General features: G+C 39.3%; 1 protein-coding gene across 10 annotated transcripts in view; it reads left to right on the top strand.

The window, feature by feature from the left end:
* LOC117247121 (rho GTPase-activating protein 23-like) overlaps positions 1 to 21,167 on the top strand; it is a 92,214-nt gene that overhangs the window by 51,641 nt on the left and 19,406 nt on the right. For 3 of the 10 annotated variants that reach the window (XM_078163175.1, XM_078163178.1, XM_078163176.1), the window contains exons 1-4: positions 9,254 to 9,520; positions 16,552 to 16,743; positions 20,435 to 20,465; positions 20,750 to 20,845. In XM_078163175.1, the coding sequence (XP_078019301.1) occupies positions 9,305 to 9,520; positions 16,552 to 16,743; positions 20,435 to 20,465; positions 20,750 to 20,845 (535 nt within the window). In that variant the 5' untranslated portion in view covers positions 9,254 to 9,304. Of the gene's footprint in view, positions 1 to 9,249; positions 9,521 to 16,319; positions 16,459 to 16,551; positions 16,744 to 20,434; positions 20,466 to 20,749; positions 20,846 to 21,167 lie in introns of those variants that run through there. The other 7 variants (XM_033611370.2, XM_033611371.2, XM_033611373.2 and 4 more) reach the window with 5 other exon arrangements.

A 21,167-nucleotide genomic window follows, 5' to 3' on the forward strand; every position in this document is an offset into this window, starting at 1 on the left:
TTCCCTGTTATAGTTTTGAAATCACAGTTTGCTGTTTTCACAGTTCACTGTAGCCTAAGTGACATGATTTTAACCTCCCTCTCTGTCCTACAGGGATGATCTCTTTCTCTCTATGTTCCTCTGTCTCATCGTCCTTGTGTCTAGTTGAGTGGCTCCTCTCTCTCTCTCTCTCTCTCTCTCTCTCTCTCTCTCTCTCTCTCTCTCTCTCTCTCTCTCTCTCTCTCTCTCTCTCCCCTCTTCTCCATTTTAGACTGAGATTCTGGCTGACAGCTCTTTATTTACCTTGCTTTCTGCTTTGTTCTTCTTCCCACTTGTTCTCTTGCTTTCTCTCCCACTCCTCATTCTCCCTTAACTGAAGTACTCACTTGACCTCAAAGTTTACAACTTACTCAACTAAAGTGGATGAGTTTCATTCAGATATCAACAAGATATGGTGTATTCATTTTGCATATTGATTTTCTGTATATTTTGAGAACACAGTATGGGATAAATATGTTTTCCATTTTTCTTGGAAAATATAGTTTACCAGTGTCATTGTACAGAATTTGATTGGCATGAAGTTGTCTAACATGGTTTTAAGAACATGTCTGGAACATTTACTGATCCACTGAAATAGGATTGCCTGCTTTTGAGATTTGAAAATTTCAACAGTTTAAGTTTTTCTTCTACTACTGTCATTCTGCTGTTGACTGAAAATTATATCAAACATTGATATTTTCAAAGTATTATATCAATATTACAAATTCTAGTATTGTGATATCATTGTTTTGCAGTCTGTTTTGCAGATATGCTGCACTGCTGGAAAACTTTGATGGGAGCTGTAGCTTTTTGCTGACAAATAATTCGTTTAGCTTTTTTTTTTTTTTGAAATTGTGAGTTAAAGATGATCTTGTCTTTTAAACCCCTTTTATACAGCTTATTTGAGGCGGAAATGCATCTTAGAGTATGAATGAGGGGCTTCGGTGGTTTAGTGGTAGAGCAGGCGTCCCATGTACAAGGCCATTGCTGCAGCGGCCCGGGTTCGACTCCAGCCTGTGGCCCTTTGCTGCATGTCTCTCTCCCCCCCCCACATGCTTGTCTGTCCTATCAGATAAAGGCTAAAAATGTCCCAAAAAATATCTTTAAAAAAAGAAAATGAATGAGTATAGTGATAGTGGGATACGAAATGGGGAAAGAATAAAAAAGAGAGGGAGTTTGGAGCCCCCCATTGGTACTTTGATGGAACAGCTGACAGTGTGTAAAAGACCTGAGCAGCGGACTTTGCTAGAAACTGATTGGCTGTTGGAGCAGGTGATGTGCCTCTGTTCTAAAACCAGCCACTGGCAAATGAGTCGCAGGTGACACCATCAGCCAGCTTGAGTCAAGCTAAGACGGGCCAGTTCACATCACTGCAACTTTTCCCTGCAATGCTCTAAATTGTCTTGTATCATTGTAAATGTTTTGTCCGAACTGGGCTTAACACTGGTGTGCTATTTAAAATTACACACTGGAGCAGCATTTTGCTGGCATTTTAACATTCAGTGTTAAAAAGCAAAGCCTGCATAATGGCAGTTTCTGTATAAAATGTCTTGAGAATATGGTAAGTAAACACAAGAAGCACTTATATACTTTTCAGAAAAAGTGTTGGAGAAAACCTGCAGTGAGACTGCACCGAGTGACAGAGGCCACAGGAGCTAATGTCAGGACTTCAGCTCCTTATATTGCTAAAGACAGAGGTAAAGACAGTGTGACATCTTTCATCTCTCACCCTTGGATGAAGCAGGACATGTGTAAAAATCAAGTTGTCAGTATGTGGAGATGACCTCAGACCCAATTTAGGTTCTGTACTGCCACTTAGGCTGACATATAAACTGAAACTGCAATATTTCTGTAAGTTTAGATTTCAGCTATTAAGAATATATATATTTCTCAAGCTGTTCTAATGCACTGTTTGCATGTATACCGATAGAAAGTAATGCACCAGAATTTATATATAACCCACATAATCAAGAGCCAGTAGTTCGATGACAATCCAGATAATCAAATAATCACCAGTGTGATTATGTGACCAATGTGCTGACAGGAGTAAAGAAGGAAGTAGTGTCAACAGCAAAAGTTTCTGTAAGGAGGCAGGTTAGGGTGGTGGATTGGTCAAACAAACACAAGTCTTTACCTCTGGAGACCGCTGTTCAGGACCTTGTGAAACTAAGTCACCTTTGAGTTATTTTAAGGTAATTTTAAGGCTTCACCATGTTTCTCTTCTTAAACCTAACCTAAGCAGCTTTATTTTCCAGGTCTAACCTACTTAACTTCACTTGCCTAAAGCTTACCTAAATAATTTTAAGTACATTAAGTAAATAATGTGACAATGACCAACCATGTTTTTATTCCTAACCTAACCTACGTAACTTTACTCAACTAAACTAACCCTAACCCTACAAAATGTAATGTTGACTATATAACTTTACGTTAAGTACGTAACATGACAACGCCCAACCATGTTTCCTTTCCCAAACCTAACCCACATAACTTAACTTACATACCTAAAGCTAATTTATGTAACTTTGCTTTCTAAAACCTAACCTAGGAAACTTAATGTTGAGTATGTAACTTTACGGTAAGTACAAACCATGACAATGCCTAACCATGTAACTTTATGTTAAGTACGTAACATGACAGCTTCCAGCCATGTGTCCTTTCCCAAACCTAACCTATATAACTTTACTTTCCTAAACCTAGCCTACGTAACCTTACTTTCCTAAATCTAACCATGTAACTTTGCTTTCCTAATCCTAATGTATGTAACATTAGGCAAAGTATGTAACTTTATGTTAGGTACGTAACATGGCAATGCCATTTGTGGGCCACTAATTTGTTAGATATCATACGAACCATTATATGTGCATTTCCATAAGATATCATACGAATGGTTGTGTGAGGATATATTGTTTTTTATAGATAAACCAGCCTTATCTAGACTTACAGAATGAACCACAGTATTCAACATAATGGTAAAGTGATTTTGACTGAGGTTGTGGAGGCTGTGCTGTTGGTGCCCTCTGGCAGGACTCAAAAGCTGTATCTGAAACCGCATACTAATGTACTACATTCTACATCAGTATGTACTGCATACTGCATACAAAATGTGTATGCAGTATGCCATTCCAGCAGACCGTTCGCAGTATGCAGTATACAGCCAAGTATCCCAGAATGCATTTCGCACCAGCCGACAGCGACAGTGGAGAGTTCAAAGCAGGCTAAAAGCTGTTTTAATTTCCGCTGTAGTGCTGTTAATATGTCACTTTATTAAGTTTTAATATTTTTTCAGGCGTAAAAGTAACCGTTTAGATCCCCAACACATGGTAGATGAAATCTAACAATTGTAGCTGCCACATTAGTTTGTCTGAATATAAAGTGAAGCTTCATGTTTTTACTGGACAGAACAGCAGCGCTACCTCTGGGGCTCTTATGTACAGACATCACAATTTCAATAGGCTAAATATAAATGTATTAAAATGAACAGATCAGTCTATATTGAATTTCGTTTTATCTTATTAAGCTACACAAGCTTGGGTTTTTATTATAGCTACATTATAGACAACATGATTTAGTGCATCTCTACGTACGTTAAGTCAGGTAGGTATCAAAGATTTGGCATGACGCTTAATAAAATAATATCACGCGCACAGTACAGTACGGGATGAAGCTTAATAAAATAATAACATCTCCGTGGTATTCCCGGCTTGATCACTCTTGTCCGCCATTACGACAATTGACTGGTCCCGGTCAAGGGCGCATTGCATTGTGGAAAACAGTAGGCGAGGTAGACTGGTCTGATGCATACTGTGGAATTTTTCCAAATCAGTACGACATCCGGGTATTTTTTGCATACTGCTGATTTTGCTTTTGTTTGCATACTGCATACTATATACTACATTTTGGCAATATCAGTATGTACTTCTAGTATAGTATGCGGTTTTGGATACAGCCAAACTAAAGATGGCATGAAAGCTGTCTTTATGAATGTCTGCCATTTTCTAATGGCTTCAACTTTAGAACTTTTCAAGGCCAACTCTGAACATACACTGTACATTACTGTACATTATTCATTGACAGATTGAATCACTATATTGGATTAAATGTGTGGTTTTTGCTTTGGTAGTGGGTGTTTTGTATTTGTTTTGCATAAAGTGAACTGAATGGAGAGTCAGACAGCCAGAGATAAGCATTTCTACTCACAGACATCATGTGGTGTGTCACCCTCATACCAGCAGTGCTCGCCTTGAGCTCCAGAGCCAAGGCATAAAGCATCAGGGCAGAACAGATGCATATTCTCCTCTGACTCACACATCACATTATGTTATTTTTGTTCTGGCTTGACTCCTCCAAGATTATGAGTCCTTGCAGTCAGGAAAACAGTCATAAGTATACAGATTGGTCACAATGCCTTTCTTAAAACTACACTCATTCATGCACAATAGTGCCAGAATAATGTTCACAGTTTGTTTGGTTTCACGCAGCAGAACTTTGCCTCCACTGGTTTTGTTTAACATTTAGGTTTAAAATAGTATCTCAAAGACTTTTATTGGTGATTGAGTGTACTGTATGGCCACTGATAAAAATTCTTGGATTTGCATTATAACTAACTGAAAATCTGTGGCCACAGTCCCAGAAAAAGTCACAAGCGGCGCAGTTAGTGACAAGTTTTACATCACCCAGCAGTGGTTGGTCCACCAGAGAGGGTAGGCGGAGCAAACGCAACAGACTTGCACTTCAGCTCCCCTGTTTTTAAAGTGGCGCATTGTTTTTTCTGGTCTCTGCTAGCAGCGATGACTACAGATGAAAAACACACTTGCCATTAGGTGCCATCAAAGAGAACAAAACAGTGATCGAACAGATTGTAACTTTAAGAATGAAAGGGAAAGAAATAGAAAATAAAGAGTAGAGAAGTGGAGAATAAAGTGCTGGAAAAGAGTAATAAAAAATGAAAGAAGAGTAAAGGAGAGAGAAGGCAATGGAAGAGGACAGGAGATGAGAGATACAGAGGCTGCTGGATGATGTTTGCATGGACGTCAGTCTCTTTTACCGTCTACATCCCACTTCTCCCTCTTTATCTTCATTCTCTCTTTCTCTGGCTGTCTGTTGTTGTAGCTGCTCTCAGGTGTCAATGAGAAGAGGACTGAGGGGCTGACAGCACTGCTAGAGCTGTTGTGGAGGGCTAGAGAAGGATGGACACGTGCACACACACACACACACACACATAGTCTGGCGTTCACATTTAGGGTCATTCAAGAAGCACAAACATTTATACTAGTTGACAGTTTGGTTGTAATAATCTTTTACTCCCTTAGACACACTCTGACTCAGACATACACAACAAATACACAGACACGCCATGTACACTGGGTCACAATTTTGCTCTAACATTTACTATACACACAGGACTGCCACTAACAAGTATTAATCTTATTTATTAAAGAAACAGTTTAACATTTAAGTAAATACACTTAGTTGCTTTCTTTCTGATGCCGGGTTCAGACTATACGATATCAGCTCGATTATAGCCTGGCAGAGTGTTTGCTCAGATTGGGAATGACAACAGTTGTCGACAAGTGATCATTTTATTCTGTATCTGTGACACCTCATGCAGTGGTGCCTCCATAAATTTTTCTTAGGGGTGGGCAGATGGTGCTACTGAAAATCTTGGGGTGACACACCAAAACAAAATCCCTGACAGAATTTCAGGAATTCGATTATGCTGGTCAAAAACAATAACAATATGAGACTAAAATCGCAAACTGATATACTTTGGTTTCTTATTTTACTGTTAATTTTACTAATTATCTGATGTACATATACTAAACATTTTGATCTCCACAACATTCCTGTTTAATGTGATATGTGTCTGCATGTGTGAGGGGATTCATGGTTCTCCAAATAGGCCGGTTGTCCTGCTTTAATTTGATGGGGGTTTTTTTATCCTGTCAGGAACATTTAATTATACCATTTTCAAAACAGGCATACATAACATATTTGTACTGCATGCAAAAAAGCTGCATGGTTTTTGCCAAAAACTGCATGGGACTAGCATAACATGGGAAGTCTGTAAAGGGGAGACTGGTGGCTACCAGTAGAACCCATTTTCATTCAGATATCTTGAGGTTCGAGTCCTTTGAAAATGGCTAGCATCTATGCCAGTTTTTCCTTCGCCAAAATTTAGTCTAACTTATTTAGCCCCCTTCCTGATAAGCTAGCATGACATGGTTGGTACCAATAGATGCATTAAGTCAGGAGAGTCCAAACCTTTTTGAATGGGTGCCAAATTAGATCATGTAAAAATATCCAGGGACCAGCTGCTTCTCGCATCACACAGGTTACTAGAAAAAAAAATCACATAAAAAGAGACAAACACAATTGTCTCATCTTCCATAGAGAGTATTCAGCTTTTCACTGCTCCTTTCTTGGTCCTTTCTTTGTTTATTTGCTTGTTTACCATCTGTTTATGAAAATACACTAGTTCAGCCTGCTTTGTTCCTACTTGGTGCATGTCTTCAAACTATGATAGTCTTGTTATCATTACATGTACGGATTTTGCTTGATTAACCAATATTGGGGGGGGGGGGGGGGGCATCAGGGGGATTCCCTGGGGGCACCGCCGGAAGTGAAGGGCGTGAGCGATCGCCGAGGCCCCTGCACTTCCGTTAGTCGAAAAACTCCGGGCTGTGCCTCCAGAGGTAAAGGAAGAAAAAAAAATGTTTTGTTTTTTTTTTTTACCGATGGATTTCCAGATTGGTATTCGGATAACTGGGGCTTTACTGGTATAATGCAATAGCACCACCCAGCGGTGAAACCCGTTTACACAAAAAAAAAAATTACCCACTCTAAACGTTTAGAGATTTTTGTACACAAACTCACCCCTAACCCAGAGGGGGCAATCCACCATTTTCCAGCAGAGAACCATGGCCTCAGACTTGGATTTGCTGACTCTCATCCTGACTGCTTGACACTCAGCTGCAAACTGCCCTTGTGCATGCTGGAGGTCATGGTGTGATGAAGCCAACAGAACTACATCATCTGCAAAAAGCAGAGATGCAATTCTGATGTCCCCAAACCAGACCCCTTCCTCTCTCTGGCTGTGCCTTGATCCTGTCCATGAAAATCACAAACAGAAATGGAGATAAGAGACAATATAAAGCATTTAACATAATTTAAGTATAGAACCTTACAGAGCTGGGCGATATGGAGAAAACCAAATATCAAAGTATTATGACCAAATACTTCTGTATCAGTATTGCGACACTACTGTAGGGTTGACCATTGGTGCTTTCACAAAATATTAACACAATGAGATTTTTGATAAATAAGCATCAGTAATGTTAATGTAATGACAAAGTGGGTAAAGACAAATAATAGAACAGCTAGAACAGTCTGGTGGGTTTAGAAAATTAAACCATTTTAATGTAGCCTTTCAAACCAGGAAAAGAAAATCATTACCATATTATGATATTACAAATATAAGATGATATCTAGTCTCATATGACGATACCCATATAATATTGATATGTTGCAAAGCTCTTGAACCTTAAAATAGAAACCAAAATTGTGCAAAATAATAATAGCCACATCAATAGACTAAATACAACAAAAACAGATGAATAGCTCAAGTGAAATTTTTGTAATAACCCCTAGGGCCACTCCATAAATAAGCACTGACCTAACCTCTTATTTTTGTAAACCTCATGTGTAATGGAAGGCAGCTCCACAGTACTGCACCATTGTTAAAAAGAACAGCCTCGGGCTACATTATCAACTTAAGGCATTATACATGATTGCACACTGGCCACCCAGAGACCAAGAAGACATCGTCTGATTTCTCCTTGTGCCCAACCAAACATGTCACTTTGATATTAAACAGAGAAAAATATTTCTTCTTTATCATTTATTGTTGATTAATGTTCTGCTGATCTACTAACTGATTGAATGAACGCTTGAAAACACAGTTTATAGTGTACGCTGTATACCAACAGCATCATCAGCCAGCAGGTTGTGAGACTAAAAGGAGGAGACAGGGAGACCCAGCACATGCAGAGACATAGAGAGTGAGAGAAACATTGCTCACTGCTCTACCAATGGGCTGGACTGTGTAGCAAAAGGATGAGAGGAATGTGACTATGTGTGAGAGAGAGAGAGACAGAGAGAGAGAGAGAGAGAGCGTGCGGGATGTCAGCAAATATACCCAAGGGAGAGAGAGAGAGAATGAAAGAGAGAGAAAGGGAGAGGCATGTCGGGTTTAGAGCAGGGAGGACTATACTTAGACAGCAATAAAGATAGTCAGACACAGCCAATGCTGTATTATAGAGCATGAAGGGGGACACACTGGATCTCTTAGCAGCAGCTTGGGATTGTATCCAATTATAAAATCTGGTCTGACAACAAACTGCCTTCTCAGCTTAACTGGTCCAGCAACAGATTCAACTGGTCTGGGATGGATTCGCCTCTAAAATCCAGAGGAGTGCTAAATTAGAGCCAAATGGCACAGCAGCAACTAACCACTACTTCAGTGAAATGAGTGTGGTTTTTCTGACATTGGGATGATACTACTCTAAAAGCTCTGAAGAGGACTAGTTGACATTTGAGAGTGCTCTCAGTTAATGCTTCGTCTGTAGTAACTCTGGGACCAGTGCTGTTTCTAATGCTGTTTCTCACTGAAAAAGCCAGGATGCTATTAAAGCCTAATAATTCCTCATCCTGAATTGTGAACTGGACTAAATGAAAGTTGCAAGAAGGCAAGAAGAGGTTGAGAGTTGTACGGCTGTTTTGATGACAGAAATTCAACTTAAATTTCAAAGACAAGGACCAAGTCGAAACCAGATTGGTAAAAAATGAGGACTAGCTTGAGACAACATTGTACAAAACTGGATATAATCTGACAAATGAAGTCTAATCCAGGATCATCATGGCTTGACCACCAATGTTTGAGACCCATGGAACATGGTCTGAAGAGTTGCCCAAAGAAAGATATACATGAATAATGAAGCTCAAGCTAAATCCAAGTCAAGGATTACAAATTTACACATTCAAGACTTAGTGCTTTGCATCGTCGGTGCTGATTGTGACATCTGAGTGGCTGATTTAATGTGTAGAAGTGTGTTTTCCATTGATTTACCCACGACTGTCACCTCTGGCCATAATGCATCAAGCAGACATTGTGCAGAGGTGACCGGGTATCTCAGTTGTGGGGTCTGAAGCCTTGCAACCCCTGGCGTGTGTTAGTGTGTGTGTTTGCTGCACAGACAGTAGATGTGCGTGTGAATGTGGAGGTGCTATGCTGAGGGTGTCAAGTGTCGCACCAGCTCCGTTGGGCCACGAGTGGCGATTTCAGTGTTCTGTCGGGGTGGACTGTAGCGATGCCGAACCTCGCTGTATCTGGCTGGCAGTGTTAAGGGGGGTTTCACCTCGCACCTCACCCCGCCCAACTCCCATCGCATCACCAAGAAGACGGGGCTCACGGAGGGTCATACAGCGTCATCGCTTGTCATGGGTAAGAGGGTAGTTTATGAGATTTCCCAGGTACTGCATCAGTAATCCTTCACCATGTCAAAACACATTGGATAAAAGAGCCCAATTTTGTTCCTTACTTTGATAATTGTAACATTGACTATTATATTTGGCTGCGACTCATTGCTGACTGGTTTGGTTACAAGACTCACATGACTCTCATGGTCTTCAATGCAGGGAAAGATTAATGAGGGTATTTTTTCTTAATAGTAGAAGCATGTAGGTAGTTCACTTCGGTAATTAGCAGTATAAGGTCGCCTTCAGCTAGTAGGTCGTTTTTGCAACAAAAAAAGTAGAACTTACTTGGAGGACTTACTACAGGACTTACTACAAGGACTTTATGGCGAACATTGTGTATTGTATATCTTTTACATGTACTTTTTCATTACCAAACTTATTAAAGCTGTGTTAATCAGCTACTTTGTCCACTTTTGTTGAGCAGAAGGCCACAAAAAGAGTGAAGAGGGACATAGTATTAAGAGTGAAAGTCCACATTGAAGGCAGGTGGTAGATGGGTCACAGGACTTTCCCTCAAAAGACCCGTGTTTGTGTCCTGTGTGAAACCAAGTAAACCTTGAATTATTTTACCATGTTTCTTTTCCTAAAGCTGACCTACATAACTTTACATTAGCTACATAACTTCATGTGAAGGGCGTAACATGAGGATGCAATTTGTGGGGCAAAACTTCAGTAGATATCATACATCGTTTCATACCATAGGTGTTGATAGATGGCCTGGCTAGTGCATTAACACACAGTTAGAATAGAATAGAACAGAATAGAATAGAATAGAATAGAAATAACTTTATTTATCCCAAAGGTAAATTCGCCTATTTACAAATCTTTAGTCATGTTTAGTCATGTTTCTGGCGACTTGAATAATTTATGTCCATCTTCACTTTCCTTTTTGCTCTGTTTTTGGTCTCCACCAACTGCGGAGAAAATATCTGGCTCCACTATATTCACCATCATCACAAAGTCTGCCACATTATGATTTGGATTTGATTCAATTAAATTCAGTTGCCTATGAAAGACATTAGACAATATCAGTATATCATCATCTTGTTTGAATGTTTAGGAAGGGGGTGCACTTGGATCATAGATTTTGAATAATAGCTAGGTACCAGATGCCAAGATGGTGCCTATTTATTCCAGTGGAGTTGCTTGCCTGGCACATATGCCCAATAAATTTTCTAGCTTCCGAGTGTACATCCATGGTATGCACTGACCCCACTTGCAAGTTACTGCTTGACTCATAAACTTTACATTGTGATGATGCCCTAGATTTTAAGATCAGATTTTTTTTTCTCGGCTTGAGGAAAGTTATACAAATATAAAACCTCCATTGGATCAAAAATTCATAACAGAAAGAGTCATACTTGACCCTTTTTTGCAGTTTGAGGTGTACCGTCAACAGTTTTACAGATGTTGCTTTAATAATGGTAGCCTATGTGGAAAATGCTTTTTGGGCCGCAAAGGATTTTTTCGCTTCATACCGTGAGCACATACAAAAAATTGGCTGCAAGGCTGAGCAGCATTCTTGGAAGCCTGGCTTGGACAGAAATGATGACACAGAAGTGCCTGGGAATTTCAGAATAAAGGCGTAACTTAAAGATGGGGATAAGTATTGATGTTTCCACTTCACACTGATGATATTGAATTGTTGTTCATTTAATCTGTATATCGATCCAGACTGATGTATGATAACATTCCTACTGGGTGCATCACCAGTATACTGGACTAGCTTTTGAATTTGTCTGTGGTCCATCCTTGTACGTAATAGTTTGACTGCAGCTCTAAAACAGCTGATGCTGTCATCAGTCTGAAGGGTCCTCATCTCTTTTCTGATCTGATGACTGTGGACAGGTATATTTCCCGCAGGATGCTTTTTCTACCATCTTGCTTTAACCTTTTCCTGTCTGCTCTGATCACTGCAAGAGAAAAGACACCATCACTGACCACCCCTGTCCTTTGCCACTATGTGGGTGTCCTGGTTTTTTCACAAGGAGCCAAAGTTGATGTCATTGTTATCAACCTCAAGGGTGACTTTAACCTGTGTCAGGATAGGAGCTGCACAGTGGAGTCGAACAGATTAGCTATTACCAGGCTGTCATCATCCACAGTTTGGAGGAAGATTCAGCACGTGGGGTTTGATTCATTCGAGGGTGTGTGTTATGCCATATCTCTGCGCCTCCTTTAGGTGTTATGTAATATAGCACTGAGGGGGCCTGTTGACTAGCAGAGGGGAAGGGAGATGACGCTGATGTCCTCACTACGCACAGAGCTTTATATAAAATCTTTTGTGTGTTTGCGTATGTGGGTGTGTGGTCGTGCTTTTACATCATCTGTTCAAGTATGCATCAAGGATCATACAGTTTCCAACACACACTCCTTGTATGTTTGCATGCTGTAGAGTGAGTAATCCCATGTCTAGTATTCACTGTGAGTGTGTGTAAGTGTGTATGTTAGTATCTGTCAGTTTGTATTATCTGATCTGTGTATGTAGGGTGGATGTGTGTCTTCTTGTATTGTCTTTCAGTTCAGCTCATTCTGCACTGGTCTGAATGTCAAATGAACTAAATCATTTCAGTGGCCAACAATAAAGGGGCTGCAATTCAAATGCTAAATCCAAGTGAGCAGTATGAAATGACTAGTGCAGTAGACAAACCACAGAGTAAATTGAGTGAGTGGCCCATGTTAATGATGAGCTATATTTGAGTCAGCACAACAAGCCCTCGTCCTGAAAGAGCTGCACAATCAGGCAGAGTGTTCAGGATCACGTAAAGACTGTTATCTAGGGTAAGAGGGAGAAATACATTCAAAAATATTAGTTATATTTGTTTTTAGGTTCCTTTTATAAATAGGACTACATTATTACAGTTTATCTTGTCTTATTATGTCATAATAAAATATTTTCTCACTATCAAATTCTATTAACCAAGTCAAGGGAAACTGGCTGTTGTTAATGTTCAATGCTCAGCTGGAAAATCTCCTTGAAGAAGGTGTTGCCTTTGCTCCTGAAACACAGACAGGAAGGTAGCGAATGTTTGCTCCTCCAGTCACATGCCAGTATGCCCTGAGTCTAGTATGAGCCAAATCATGTGCTGCAACTGCTTTTAGTGTGTGGTGTTCATAGTTGTATGTAAACACTGTTCATCTTACATTACAAATTGAAAAATCTAAACTTGAATTACATTTATTCAACCCTTATTTTAACAAGAGGTCATAATGAGGCCAAGGTCTCATCTACTTTTGTACTGAAAGTAGGGTTGTCAAGAAGCTAATTTTGCTACTCTTCAGTTAACTGCACTGTGCACCACAATGTTCTAATGGGAGCTAGCTAGTGGTGCTGCTCATTTGGCCATTACTGCAAGTAACACCAACACACCTGACCCAACAGCATTGCTTTGGAAACATTGTGCCCAACCCATTGTTCCCATGGCAGCCTGGGGGGAGACCAGAGGGTGGGCACCATGTTTCTGCAATGTTTTCCAGACACCAGGACAGCGATAATCGCGAGTATGTGGCACTGTTAGCTAGCTCTCACCTGAGCCGAGTTGTGCACAGTGCAAAGCGGCCAAGGCTAGCTAACTGGTGGAGAATGCAGGGTGGGCAGTGGGCACCATGTTTCTGCATGTTAACGCAGCTAGCAGGCTGTCTGTCAACAAAGCCAACATAAAATAATATAAAAGGCACATCATTTACAACACAAAACATTAAAATTTCATCCTCTCTAAATGGATGGCACTTTAAAATGCAGTGATAAAGGTCACCGATTCAAAGGAGTGCCAGACTAAAGGCAGGAAAGCGTGTTTTTTATTTTTCAAGTCATTTAGCTTTTTTTTTTTTTTTTAACTTTTTAATTATTGGTGATGATTCATAACTGATATATTATCTGAAGCCTTATTTTTAAACAATAGTAATATTCATACTGGTTTAAATAAATAATTTGATTGTATTTCCCGATCTTTGCTGAGCAACAGTTTTGTGTGAAAGGAATTAAAGGCCTGTCCCAAATATAGGTCAGTTGATTTCAGTGATTCAAGCAAATAGCCTGCTATTAATTGAAGTTTTATGGTATAACAAAATGTGATCATATAGTGATGATACAAGATTTAATGGAAATTAAACAAACGATAATAACTATTGCTCTTATTGTAATTCACTGTACAAAAACCACAGCTTCCTTTTTTTGATGAAAAAGGAAAATACTTTTATTTATGATTGAGTCTTAAGTGTTCAAAAGTATGCAGACATTTCTAAAATGTGTTCTTCTGATCCAGCTTTATTAGTCCAGACACTCACTTTGCCTTTCTTAATTTTTCTCTTTTATTCATTATTTACTTTACCTTTACCTTTCTCTTTTATCTGAACCCAGCTCACCCTTAACCTCTAACCTTACTGAGTGAATGCTATTGCATTGAGATTCAATCGTAGTCACTGTCTTGCATTTATGATTTGTTATGCATTGGCCATGTTGCCGTCTTTGCCCCACTTGCACTGAATGTACACCACACACTACTTATGCTCTTATATTCTCATGTGTTTTTTTGTTTGTTTTTTTAATGAGAAAAGTTAGAACTAGAGAAATGTAATGAACCAAGCAACAGCATATTGAATTAAAGGGATGTCAGTGTTAGTTGTGTAAGAGAGCTGTTTACAGGGAGAAAAAAGTCACGATGTTCAATAAAACACACTCTGGCATGTCGGCATTTCACACTGTGACTGGGTGGGCGAGTAAGGTGAGTGTGTGTGAGTGAGAGAGACGGGGAGAGGGAGGTAAATATGTACAACATCTCACCTCTATGTTTGCATTCACTCATGTGTGAAATGTCACCTGCAGATATGTCGGATGATGAGGAATCTAACACAACAATGTACCCAACTATCACACACACATACACACACACACACAGATATGATAACTTCATGCTCTGGGGCTTCACACAACACGACTCTCCAACACACACACACACACACACACACACACACACACATACAGAAATGTCAGTGGGCAGGAAACCTCTGAGGTTATTTTATTCTGTTTAAATAATATACAGTAGGTTATGTAATGCTTTCAGAGTGGGTCCTTTCAAAAGTTTGAGAAAGTAAGTTTGAAGTGTAAACCTTAGAACTATTTTAATTAGATCACTGAATGTTTTCAGCATGTTATGCAGGTTTATATTTGTCTTTCAGTCAACCAACAGATTGTGTCCATTCACTCAAATTAAGACAGGGTGTGGTTAGAAATCAAGCCAACACCACCGACTAACATTGCTACTCACTGATTTTAAAGAGTTAATAAATTATTGTTACTGGTTTGACCGTATAATGGGAATATGAATTTTAAACTGATTGGCTTCCCTCTGTGGAAAGTGTGGGTCTCTTCCCTGCTGTTGTTGGAAGCATTCTTAGAGTTTGATTCCACAAATCACAGCCATCCACTTCCTGTCTCAAGAAACGGGCTTCCTGTTGTTTTTTGCTGAGTTGGGTTTGCATGTTTTTTGGGGTATAATGAAGGTGTTTGCCTCTAGTGTTGTTGAATTTAACTTATTTTGGTTTGATCTCCCTACTCTAATGATCAAGATCAAAGTTGTTATGTAGATAACTATAGTTTCCAGGTGCTTAATAGTGTTGGGTACTGTTCACATTTGAACTGATACTAGTATCTGGAATTAGGTACCAGTACCCAACAGCTTTTATCAGTAATTTACTCGAGTAAAAATGCCAGCTAATGTCAACCAAGACAAAGAAAAAAGACGTTATTTGCAACAACAACTCATCCAACTAGCTAATTAGCTGAAGATGTTGATGAAGTTGTTGTTGCCTCTCTTGAAGTGTTGTGTCCATGGAGGGTTCAATCTTGGAACTCATCGGCCATTATCTGATGACGACAGAGTCTCGTAGCTGCAGCCAGTGAAAATCCGAGTCAAGACTTCCTCTTTCACATACATTTTGGCTCATCTCTTAAAAACAGATATTTCCACATGAATGCAGATACATTTTTAAAAGGCTAATATAAAGCTAACTCCTCTTCAGACAATAGCTGATGGGTTCTGAGATTGCATTTCGGCCAATAACACTAACTGTTTACCTGCCACTCAAGCGTGATTGGTCACTTCTACTTGGACTACAAACAGACACCAGGACATTTCTGAAACAGAAGTCTTGTCCAGTTGCTGACAGATGCTGCACACATATGCGGCTATCTGTTTAGGTATCTTTTGTGTTTATGTTTTATAAAGTGTAACCAAAGTTGGGTTTGCTTTTGACTTGCCATTGCTTTGGACTCACTGTGACTCAAACAAGCTGCATGAATTGGTACTAAATAAGCAATGTAATTCAGCTGGTACTATAAAGTACCGAGTTCAGTGCCTAATGCTTGAGCTACAGTATATCCCTTTATCAAGGTTAAACATCATGTGGAATAATTGTGCTCAGTGTTGGAGAATCCACTGTGTGATTCTGTATCTGAAACACTAGCTCCATTCCCCCCTCCTGTAGCCCATAGAAATATCAGTGGATGTTTTAAATCACTCTCTATGTAAAGGTGTGTGCTCCCTTTGTCCATTGGTCAGGTGCTCTGTATTTCCAGATCTATGTTTATGAGCCCTAATAATTTCCTGTTGTTCCATGGCTCTTATTTATAGTCAATATATATTTTTAACTCTTCCATTGTTGGCTGGAGGTAATAAATGTGATTATAGGTGTGGTTGTTGTTGAAAATAGAGCTTCCTCTTTAGAGAAAGGAAGTCTCTGAGAAATTCCTGGCATTAGTGTAGTTGTGCCCCGGCCAGATCTGGGCAGAGTCCTCAGTGAATGGACCATATACGCCCACATCCACCCACTCACTCTTCCCTTAAATGCATTCAACTATGGATGAGTACACACTCGCTTTACATGTACTTTAAGATTCACATGGTAAAGTTTTGTCAGTGGTCATTTTTTAACAAAAAGAAAGGAAAGCCAAACGTTATTGATCTAAATTTTTTCTTTATCTTCTCTTCTCAATAGGCTAAAGGACGGAGAGATGGCATGGTGTCGTCCAATGAGAACAGGCGCCGGCCACTGTCATCGGGTGAGGTGGAGGGCGTGTCATGGCAGGGCCCACGGACCATTTTTGTCCAGAAGAACTCACAGGGATTCGGCTTTACTCTTCGCCACTTCATCGTCTACCCACCAGAGTCCTCCCTCCACAGCCTCAAGGTCAGCACACTGCTCTCTGGTGTTCTCTGGATACAACTGTGTAGATTTTAATTGAATTTGAATAATTTTAATCATTTGATACATTCTGATGTTTAGGGCAACTGGCTGCTTTAGAAAAAAATCTCCATCCAAGGCAGCTGCTCAAGCAGCCATAGAGAAGAGAACAAGTGCAAAAACATAAATGGTGTTTGCATCTCCATTCCATCTAACAGTATAAGGCTGATAAAGGCTTAGTAAAAATTCTCTTTCACAATGCAGATCATTTCAATCTGATATTTGACATGGGTTACTTTTAAAAATAGATGTGAACAGTCAGTCAAATAGTGGGAATCACAAATTCTGCACTAGCTTTTATAGCTACAGTATAACTGTAGCTGTGAAGGGACTTAACTTAATCCTATTGTTTTTAGGCATGATAGTAACATGGATCAATGTACAGGGTGGAACATAGGTTAATACAACATAGGTCATTTGTGAGATTCACAGAGATCCGATGAGTTTTTGTCTGCCTGCATGCCTTGAGGTACCATAATGAAAACTTTACCTGACTTATATTATGATGTGTCAAGCTGGGACTGTTAATTAGCCTGGGTTGGGTTGAGCTGTTTTGATTTAGCACACACCAGCCAGTGTTTCCGCTCGCACCACTACTATAAAATCTCCTCGTACGTAATAAATTCACTACCTCCACTTTAAGCAGTCACAGTCGGGGATGAGAGAGGATTATAAATAGAACACCCCCAGATATGGGTGCTCCGATTGACTGGCCACTGAGTGTTATTGGCAGATATGCCTTGTCAATAGTTTAAAGGCTGATCAAAAGAGCCGATCAGTAACTCTCTCTAATAATACTACATGGTGAACAATGAATTGGTGTTGACATCTGCAAGAGGAGAACTACTTAACCACTGTAAGAAGTCAGACGAAACTAACTGATGGAGGTTGCATTGAGCTACATTATGATGCATTCAAGCTCTATTCAGTAGAAATGAGTTTTGAACGAAGGTAAAAACTCATTTCTACTGAATAGAGATGAGTAGAAATGAGTTTTTACCTTCGTTCAAAACTCATTTCTACTGAATAGAGATGAGTTTTGAACGAAGGTAAAAACTCATCTCTATTCAGTAGAAATGAGTTTTGAACGAAGGTAAATTATAACGTTGTCATGGTGTGTTCAAATGTAATCTTGTGAAATATGGGTTTGGGCAAGAATCTTGAATAAATACAGCTGCTTTAAGGAGAAATCTGTTGTGTCTTCACAACAATATAAGAAAAGATATTAGAGAGAGCATTATGTTATATCATATAGAGTAAAAGGCTTTTCAAGAAGTTAATAAAAAACATGTTTTTCATGTGAAAGAAGGTTATTATAAAGGTAGTTTCATGAATGTGTATGACTGAATTTGTGCTCATTCAAAGGCAGTGTAATGAAGGGCTGAATGACTTAAAGACAGTTCAGTTATTTTTTTTATAATGAAGATTTCTTTCTTTGCCTGGAACAAAAGGGGGGATAACAACAAAAGAAACAACAACAAAAAAATATCTGTATTGGTATCAGCCCAGAATGTCACAGTCAGTGCATCCCTAATATACATGAAAAAATAGACAATTAGCTAAATAGACATATGTTACTTTTGACTTGGTCAAACAGAAGGCTTGTTAAATTAGCCTAATTATGTTGCCCAACATAGGGGCAAATACCAAACTCACTGAAAATGGCATAAGCTCCTGTCTTTAATTGACCAAACAGCAGTTGTAATAGGTGTAAAGAGCAAAAACCACATACAATTTTACTAGCTACAATGTAGTACCATGTACTTTAATACAGTACTGGACCTGGCTCTGCAATCTCTTGCCCTGAACTCACGTCCCCTTACCTTTGTAAATGTCCATAGAGGATGATTCCCAATGACGTTGGTGACGTGTGGACGATTTTATCTGGCACAATCAGCAGGTCAAACTTTTACTTTATCTAGTGAAATATTTCCACATCTTTTAGATGGATTAGAACAGATTTATTTAGCACAATCATTAGGTCAAAAATTTTATTTAATTTGTGACCAAATGACATTTCCATCAGCCTTATTTGCACTTTATGTTTAGTGCTAATTATCAACAAAATCCAGTTTCTGTGTGCACATTTATGTTTTATTCTTTAACACAAAATTTCCCTCTTGACAGTCCCCCTAAACTGACACAAACTCAGATATTGAGTCATATTAAATCACAGTAGGCCTATCTTATGATAGTAGATAGTAACAAATATGTCAAAGCATGTGAACATATATTTTTTTAAATAACCATAATACATATTTATGCAATACAGATGTGAATTTACATTGTTGTCATCATATAGCATGTTGACAACACTGACAGAGCATGACAACACAAGGTCTTTTAAAGGATACCGGAGCAGCTAACGCTGTAGACTAGTCTCATGTTATCCACTCAACTAACACTTCTCACTCAAGGGTTAAACCTATGTAGTCAACTTAAAGGGCTGTGTCACATTTTAAGACAATTATTTTATTACTTGCAGTAAACTAAGCTTACTATGTAATAAGCTTGATGATAATCTTATTTGTACCTAATTAATAATCTTCTTTCCTCAGTTATAAGTAAGTGTCTGATAGAGACTCTCTTGTTTGCAAAATGATTAAACTGTTAGTTTTCATATTTATTATGTCAAGGTTGTAACCAGCAGATCTTAACTTGGCTCCTGCTCCGAGGCTTAATTAAATGCATGTTACTGACTAGTTTGCTACTTATTTTTTATTTGGTAAATCTGACCTTAAACCGTGGCAAGCTGTGCTATAGATGGAGATGCTGTAAAAATAAACGGTGTTTATGCAGAACCAGGTCATCATGAACTAGTTTTAGCATGCATCCTCATCCAAAAACACAAATTGCTAATTTAACATTTATGTTAGTTTCATTTTTGCATTATGCTATTTTTTCAGCTCTAGCTCCATACTTAACTCACAGAAAATCAATATCAATTCTTATCCTTTTCCCTTATCTAACTCTCAGGAAACTGAACAAGTGCAATTTTGGACTAATGTTGTGCCAGTAATGGCAATATTTGCATGTTTGATCAGTCTGTATACTACATATGGTAAAAAAAAAAAAAAAACTGTGCTGATGTCATAAAGCTGACAGGCTTAATTGTGTACTTGCGTGCACTGTCAAGGTGCATTTAACATTGTAAGCCAGTCTGACCATTTTTCTGATGTGATCCAGACTCCACCGCTACATACACTAACTGTAGTACTGTAGAAAGTATGGTAATGGGTACTGTAGTACTGTAGACAGTATAGCAACATCCTTCTGGCCCAGAGAGAGGTTGGTGTTGTGTAGCAGCATACCTCAGTCTCTGTGTAGAGCCTTTTGTGTGTCCAGGTCAGGAATGAGCTAACTCAGCGAAGCATCAAAGCCTCCAGATAGACCCAGCCAACAGGCCTGCCAGTCAGACAGACAGACAGACAGACAGACAGATAGACAGACAGCCAAACTGACAGAGAGTCCATATGTCAGTCAGTGAGACAGTCAGACATTCTGTCAAATAGTAAATCCGTGCGACAGTCAGCTGTCAGAGCTGGGCTAGGAGTGGCGGGTTGGGTTGAATATGAGCTGAACAGCGCCTCCCTGTGGTCCTCTTCCCCTTTACACCTGTTCTGTGTTTCTCCCACAGGATGAGGAGAACGGAAATGCAACTGGAAAAGGTGAGTGTTTCTGCAACCAGCCACGCACTCTTTTAAAATGATCAGGCAGTCAGCTCTGATGAGTCAGTATATTTCTATAATTGTCTTTACATGCCTTTGGGACTCATTAGGATCTAGTGTATCTATTGTTGTACGTTATAATGTAGGAATGTTTGGGATGTGTGGGGGAAACTTTATGTTTCCATATGTAGGTGGAGGTGATTCAGCTTTGTGGGTTTGGTTGATATTTTCAGTACAGGGAATGTATGTGTGTGCACATAATCTGTATGTATGTGTTTTTTAAGCAGGTTGTCAGCGGTCTCGTTTGGAGCCAATGGACACCATCTTTGTGAAGAGTGTCAAAGAAAATGGCCCCGCGCAACAAGCTGGACTGTGTACAGGTAGAAAACACACACACACATATTCAGGAAACCTATGAAAGACATGCAATAGATACACAGCAGAACCTGGGTCCTCACACTTGTTTAAATATCTATTTAGTGTTCTCTGTCCAGCTGCCGAAATTCAAATCAGACATCACTTCACCTTCAATCATTACTGAGTGCTAACAGCAATAAACTTAACAAGCAGCAGCAAGAGTTTTTTGCTCTGGGTTTTTTCTCCCCGCTTCATACAGGCTGCCCTTTAATGGCTTAAAGACTAATTTAAAACCCTTGAAAATCCAGTGGTGTAATTGCAGGGATATACACTTTGGGACCTTAT

Source organism: Epinephelus lanceolatus, chromosome 21, assembly GCF_041903045.1.
Source record: "Epinephelus lanceolatus isolate andai-2023 chromosome 21, ASM4190304v1, whole genome shotgun sequence".
Classification (NCBI taxonomy): domain Eukaryota; kingdom Metazoa; phylum Chordata; class Actinopteri; order Perciformes; family Serranidae; genus Epinephelus; species Epinephelus lanceolatus.